General features: G+C 35.9%; 1 protein-coding gene across 1 annotated transcript in view; it reads left to right on the top strand.

Moving 5' to 3' along the window:
- Nucleotides 1-6932, top strand: part of LOC106515504 (uncharacterized) — a 16481-nt gene that overhangs the window by 3340 nt on the left and 6209 nt on the right. The window contains exons 2-7 of the mRNA XM_014005342.1: nt 748-845; nt 974-1305; nt 2306-2564; nt 3476-3511; nt 4542-4589; nt 4677-4750. Of these exons, the coding sequence (XP_013860796.1) occupies nt 752-845; nt 974-1305; nt 2306-2564; nt 3476-3511; nt 4542-4589; nt 4677-4750 (843 nt within the window). The 5' untranslated portion in view covers nt 748-751. The remainder of the gene's footprint in view (nt 1-747; nt 846-973; nt 1306-2305; nt 2565-3475; nt 3512-4541; nt 4590-4676; nt 4751-6932) is intronic.

The following is a 6932-nucleotide window of genomic DNA, read 5'->3' as shown; positions in this document are numbered from 1 at the left end:
TTACAAATTATTTTCAAAGACCAGAGAGAAAAAGAATGAGTTTTAAGAAGAGATTTAAAAACAGACAGGGACGACGCCTGTCTGACGTCCAAAGGAAGATCGTTCCATAATTTAGGAGCTGCCACAGAAAAATTAATTAATTAATATTAAAGAAGTCTAAAAAATGTTATGGCTTCAACATAAATTGGTTTTCCACTACGTTTTTAATCTAAAATGTTCTTCTAAAATCCAATTTTTATATTTAGCCAAATCAAATGTGTCATGAAGGTTACTTGTGAACAAATATTAATTACAATAAAATGAACTTGAGGTATTTACAATAGAAACTTTTTATGTTGGATGCCTTGGATTTGTCAAAGTATTGTATAAAGTATATAATGTAAATTATACATGCGTGACATGAAATTTATTAGAAACAACGTTCTTGTAACAATAACTCTCCTCTTTGAAAGGTGTGAATGTTGTGAGGTGTGTAACTCAACCCACTGTGTCCACCCCTCCCTGCCCCACAGTCTTGTCCTCCATGCACACAAAAGCATGAATAATATCGTTTTATCTTACAGTAAAGGAGACGTAGTGGATATTCCCACAGCTGTTTCTATGAGATGCTGTGAAAATAGCAAATTACGCAGAAGAGAATGAGTAACCAAATTAAAAAAAAGAGTTCAGTTTGCTTATCTCAGAGATGAGCTAAGTTTAATAGTAWAAAGGTGAATCAATAAGACAGCTGTGTTCTTATAATTCTAGGAGGATGTGTGGTGTTTGCTTTAAAGGAACATGGAAATGGAGACTTCATTTCCTTCAAGTCATCTGTTTTTTCCTGTCAGCAGTTTCTCCACCTGCAGGTAAAAAGCCATTTGTGAAGGAAAATATAATAGTAATTATATGAAAAATATGTTTTGAATTTTAAGTTAAATTTTGCCTTATAATTTGTGTTAAAATATTACTCTGCAAAATGTGATTGTTTTATCAGGACATGGATATTTCCTGGGAAACACCAAGGCAGTATTAAATGGCTGCGAAGACCACTGGACCTTTCAAAGCCCGCCAAACACCACCATGCCACAGCTCTCTCAGATGACTGTGTGTATGGATATTCGTGTGGTTGTTCCTGGAGCCTGGGTGGCCTTCTCTTATGGCTCAGCATATGCACCTAATCCTGACTTAGGCTTGGAGGGAGACTCTCAGGCAATATATGTGTGGCTGCTACAAGTTCGACACCGTTTTCCAACTCACATGTCTCCAACCCACTGGCACAGTATTTGTTTAAGGAGAGACATGTCAAGAGACATGTTTAGCCTGGAGGTAATGTGTTCATATGCTCAGTTATAAATTGAATCTGGGGCAGGGGCGGAGCTAGAGAGGTGGCCGGGGTGCACCTGATTGGCCACCCTAGGTGCCGCACCCAAATAACTGAAAAGTGGGTGGGGATCTTGGATTTTTTATTTGTATTTAGATTTAGTTAGTTCGTTCTCTGATGCAACTGTACTGCATAGATTTTCAGCTGTGTATGTTTAAAATAGCTGAATTATAGCCTTTTGTAAACTTAGCATTAGCATTAGTGGTTATCTTAATATGGGATTAGAATTAACAATCGTTATGTGATCATTCTTAAATACTCCACAACAAATTTCATCTCATGTCTTAAGCCTAAACTATAGCTTTTTAAAGTTATCTGGTGGCCATCTTGAATTTTTTGATCAGCATTTGGAATTTGGTGCAGATTGTTTCCAGCTTCTACACACTAATCTTCAGCTTTGTATGCATAAAAAAATGACTGAATATTAAGTTGTGACTAGCACTCAGCATGCTCTTAATTTTTAAATTTTTTATCATTCTTTGCTACGATCACAAACACTTTCTTCTCAACATTTTTTTAAAACAGCTGAATTAAATGAATTTGGAATTAGTTATTGCAGCCATCTTGATTGTTTAAAGACAGAGTGCTATGTGAACCCTAAATATCCCTGTGCAACCGCTTTTGAAAGGAGTCTGGCTCCGCCCCTGAGTTTGAGCTCTTTTGCTGACAGGACAGAAGGAATAATTAGTTGTAAAAGTAACAAAAGTAACTTTTAAGAACTACTCTGCTTTTAACTGGTTTTACTGTAAATGAAGTTTGGTAGACAAAATATTGAAAATGCTTGCTAGAAATGTATTTGCTATCTTTGCATTATATTTGAAAGATAGCTAAACGTTAAAAAAAAACCTAAACGGACAGACAAACTGTATATGTATTATTACTTTTTTAGATGAAAATTGTTCTTTTTCACATAGAACCCTAACACAGGCTGCATGAATTATTTAGGTAAATGGGACAACAGTTGCAGAAAGAACAATCATCGCTCAGACCCTTCTTCCAGCCAGCTCTTTGTGGCTGGGCTGTCGTCACAGAAATCAATTACCAGGAGCCGAGTTGGGGAAAGTGGAGCTGTACCTGTTCCGTATGTGGGCAGACTTGGGCGTTCACAAGGCCTGCGATGAAGGGACTGTGATCAGATGGAATGCAGAAAACTGGGCAGTGACCAGTTCCAAAGCCAAAGAAACAGATCCAAATCTCTCCTGTGGTGAGACAGATTTGATTAAGAAAAATTCTTCCTCATGATTCATWTAGACTAATTCGCCGCACTCTCAACTTTCTTTTTTTATTTTGCATGAATAACAATTTCTACTAATTTTTGACTGCATTTGTAACAGAATGCAGGATTGCTTTATGTTGAATTATATACCATCAATGCAAAAAAAGTCGCTTTAGGTTGAAAAAAGCATTCATATGTATGTATCTTTACATTACGTTTTTGACAGCTTTTAATTATGCAGCTTAACCTGTTTTACTGCAGTTTTTTAGGCAAAAATATAAATAAATAAATTAAATTAAATTTCTAACTTTTGCAGACACACTGTCAAAATATCACCAGACGTTATTACAAAACATCACACTCTGTTATGCTGCAGATATAAATTATACTGTGTAATCTGGTATAAGTGGATTGACTTAATTACAGCAGATAAAAAAATAAGTCCAACACACAACCAGATTTTTTTATTTTTATTTTAATTTTTACAGATTTTGTGCATTTATTTACAAGTTTTTCAAAAAACACTTTGGGAAGTCTTTATTTCCATCTAGAATTGGCCAACATATTTTTACCTTTAGACCATCGATAATACAACACAACATTCATCAGTGCATCGTCTTCTTCTATAACCACAGTAGAGCATGTTGAATGTTGCATGTCTTCATTTGTTTTGTAGCCCACAAACGACTGAAACGAGAAGTTGATTTAATCACAGCCACTAAAGATGGAGATTCAGGTGACTCACAAAACCTCATGCATGGTTTGTCTTTGTCTAAATATTTACGTTAGAACACGTTATTGTTGGTAAGAGATAGTGAATTTGTGTTTGCCCTTATGCAACTAACACTACTGTAATGCCAGAGTGATCAGTCCAGTTACTGAATTCATTGTTTCTGCAGGAACTGAAAGTGGAAAGAATTACCCACTTTCAACTGGTAAGTCAAATTTAACCACAATGCCTGTTTAAACAAGCTTTCACAATACTTCTCCTTTCTATTCAGTCTATTCTTCCTAATTTCACCTGCCGCTCACTCAGCTTGCCAGATATTAGGCGTAATAAAAGTTATGTTCCTACATTTATAAATAAATTTATTATTTTAGTAGTGCATTTCTCATTTTCATTTCAGCTTTCCAGCCATTGATGTTATTACCCTTCTAATGCGAGCAGCTTATAGATAGGACCACCTTATTGTAGAAATGCAGACTGGTCTCTCAGTTAATTTAGCCTTCTGTGAGCTGCATAGCCTAATAGCCTAGATGATTGTTTGAATCTAAGTGAAATGTTTGTTTTTGCAACTGATAGGCAAATTGTAGTTATGGCTTTTACAGAGGAAGGTTTTGCTCAGAAGTCCATTGGGAGGTTTTTACTTTCAGAAACACAAAAAAAGCATAATGTAGTGTTTCCATATGGGAAATGCAAAGCAATTGACAGCTACTGTATAAGAGTTCAAGATGTGTGGACAAAAAGGCATGGACTTTCCAAAACTCCCAGGGGTGGCGTGGAAGTGTGTGTATGTGTGTGAGGGGGTTTTACCACTTTGTATTTGTATGAATATATTGAAAGTTTTACTGGAGCACAGTTATAAGTTGTGAATAGAAACTGTCTGTTTGCTTCACCTTGAAATTACTATTTTGATGAGAAATAGACACCAGTTTTTGAGGTTTAATACTTGAACACTACTCAATGCAGGCATATTTAGAAAAAAATCACAATAACCAACCAATTAGGTCTCAACAAGCACTAGCTTTCATCTAATCACAACTCTGTATGTCAAACAAAGCTCACAAGGAACATTGTTTATTACAGGTTAGGTTATTTATAGGTTAGTCCACATACAATAGATATTTAGTYTTTATTTCTACAGGCATGTAATTAGAGATGGTGTGGTGCATTGTGTTTCTCATGCATGAAACAAAATGTCCCTTTTTCTTTTTGACATTTTCTTTCTGATCCCTATTTTGCAGGAACACCTCTGTTAAACTGTGGTATCAGGCAGTTATGTTCCAATCAAAGTAAGKATTATTTGATTTTCTTTGATTATTAATTTTTTTAAAGTTTATTAAATTCATGGAATCTTACATTTTTCTTACTTTCTTTAGATGCTTCTTTTTGGATCCTCTTAAATGTGGAGGCAGAGGAGAACAACACAACGAAACAAAAAGTTCACAGTTTGGTGAGTGGGGAAACGTTTGCCTTTTAATTCTGATGGGATTTGTATGCATCTTTCACACTCACTCAGCACTGAATTATGCATTAAATAGCTTTAAATATCAAATTGTCACTGTGAAGTTTTTTTATCTTTCCCTTGGAGCAGGATTAGGTTTTTGTAGCACCACACTCATCTTTTTATCCGAGTGAAATTTGAATGTGATCTGACTTTCATTGCACTGCTACAACAAACAAAAAGATGTGCTGACTGTGTTCTAACATTTTAGAATGATGAGAATACCTGACACAAACAAACTGTTGCTGCTTGTGTGGCAGCTAAGTGTTATAGCTGTTTTTTATTCAACATTTTTAGTTGAAATTTACAAGTTTTTCTTTACCTTTGGACTTTCACTCAGGGAATAATTAAGCCCCAGGATTGTTGGTAAGCAAGAGAGTAGTGTGGGAGGTTTCATGGCTAAATTTGACCAGCCTGGTGGCCAATCTTCATTAATTTCACATTGCACCAGTTAGAGCAGAGTGTATAGGTTCAAATGGCAGGGTAAGAGCACAGTTTGGCTCAAAATATTGCAATGCGCACAGCTTTATGGGTGACATACCAGAGTTCAAAAGAGGACAAACTGTTGGTGCACATCTTGCTGGTGCATCTTTGACCAAGACATTAAGTCTTTGTGATGTATCAAGAGCRACAGTATCCAGGGTAATGTCAGCATWCCACCAAGYAGGARSAACCACATCCAACAGGATTAACTGCGGACGCAAGAGGAAGCTGTCTGAAAGGGATGATATGGTCTAAAACCAGYTGTTTCKYTTTCATTGTCTAACCCCRGTCTTCTCATATTGTAACTCGACATGGTAATCACTGACTGTTTAAGTAAATGAGAGAATTACCAAGAAAAATAATTAGATCTTCAGCAAATTGTTAWGTAGAAAAAGAAATATATCATTTTCTGGGCCCCCCATATGTGACCGGTGGTCCCATCCTGACCACTTTAAAAAATTTGACTGGCTTCACCACCAAGTGTTTGTTATGACAAAAATAAAATGATTTAGTCCATCCACCCAAAACTGATTGATTCACAGTATGAGAGCTGGGAGAACCCCCACACACAGCACATTGCACAGAGGAAACCAAGACCATTTTCCACTATCAACCTGTAACAGAGAAACATAGTACAACTTACAAAKCATAACTAAATATAAATAACAAATAAATAAATACAAAACAAATTGGGATTTGGGCCTTGCATTAACACAGAATTGCAATGGCTCTAATATGAGTCAGTCCTTGTCAGTGAGATACTGTCTGGTTGCAATGAATCAGAAAGGCTGCAACAAAACAAGTTAGCAGAAGCAGGATCCAGTTGAATCAACTAACTCAGAGCAACAGAATAAAACAACCCTAAAACCAAGGCTGAGAGTTGCAACAACCCAGGAAGAAAATGATAAGCTAAAATAAAATTGAACAGAGTACCCCAAAGCTAGGAAGAGATAAGCAAAGCAGATAAACAAATTAGCAAGGTTTCTTGCTGGGCTGGTGTGACGTCTGTTTCACTTCTGCTGATCAGGCACACGTACCGTCCAGAGGGAAAGGAAACAATTATGCTGCAATTATGTCCTATCTTTAGCAGATGACATACCACACTAGGGAGCCTATCTGGTGACAATGGATAAAAAAAGCATAATGGGTGCCCATACTATCTTATCATCACAAGATAATAAGATGTGGGCACGACATAATACATGGTCATGAGATATTTAATGTGTGGRCACAAATGGCAATAAGATTGAGTAAGACAAAATAATAAGAATTTTTCTTTATATTTTTTTCGTCAAAAAAGCTAATTTATAATGACCATGACTGATTTATAATAGCAATAAAAGGAAAAAATGTACATGGAAATGAATATTTTTTCATAGGAACTGGAACTAAGTACTTCCTAAGATGAAATGTTTGGAAACTCCCTAACAGGCAAATCATTCTTCTGTGGTTTCAGGAAGTAACATTATAAACAACAGCTTGATTCACAGCCTTATTTATCTGCAATAAGATATCCAATTTAGCCGATGATGTTAAGTTGTAGTGGACGACCTAAAAAAAAAAAAAAAAAAACAGGACACAATTTTTTCTGTCTGTCAATCTCTGATACCATTTTGAGGTTTCTTTGTCTTTTAAGCAGTTTAACGAA

This window comes from Austrofundulus limnaeus, unplaced genomic scaffold (genome assembly GCF_001266775.1).
Source record: "Austrofundulus limnaeus strain Quisiro unplaced genomic scaffold, Austrofundulus_limnaeus-1.0 Scaffold30, whole genome shotgun sequence".
NCBI classification, from domain to species: domain Eukaryota; kingdom Metazoa; phylum Chordata; class Actinopteri; order Cyprinodontiformes; family Rivulidae; genus Austrofundulus; species Austrofundulus limnaeus.
This window is presented reverse-complemented; position numbering and strand designations above follow the sequence as displayed.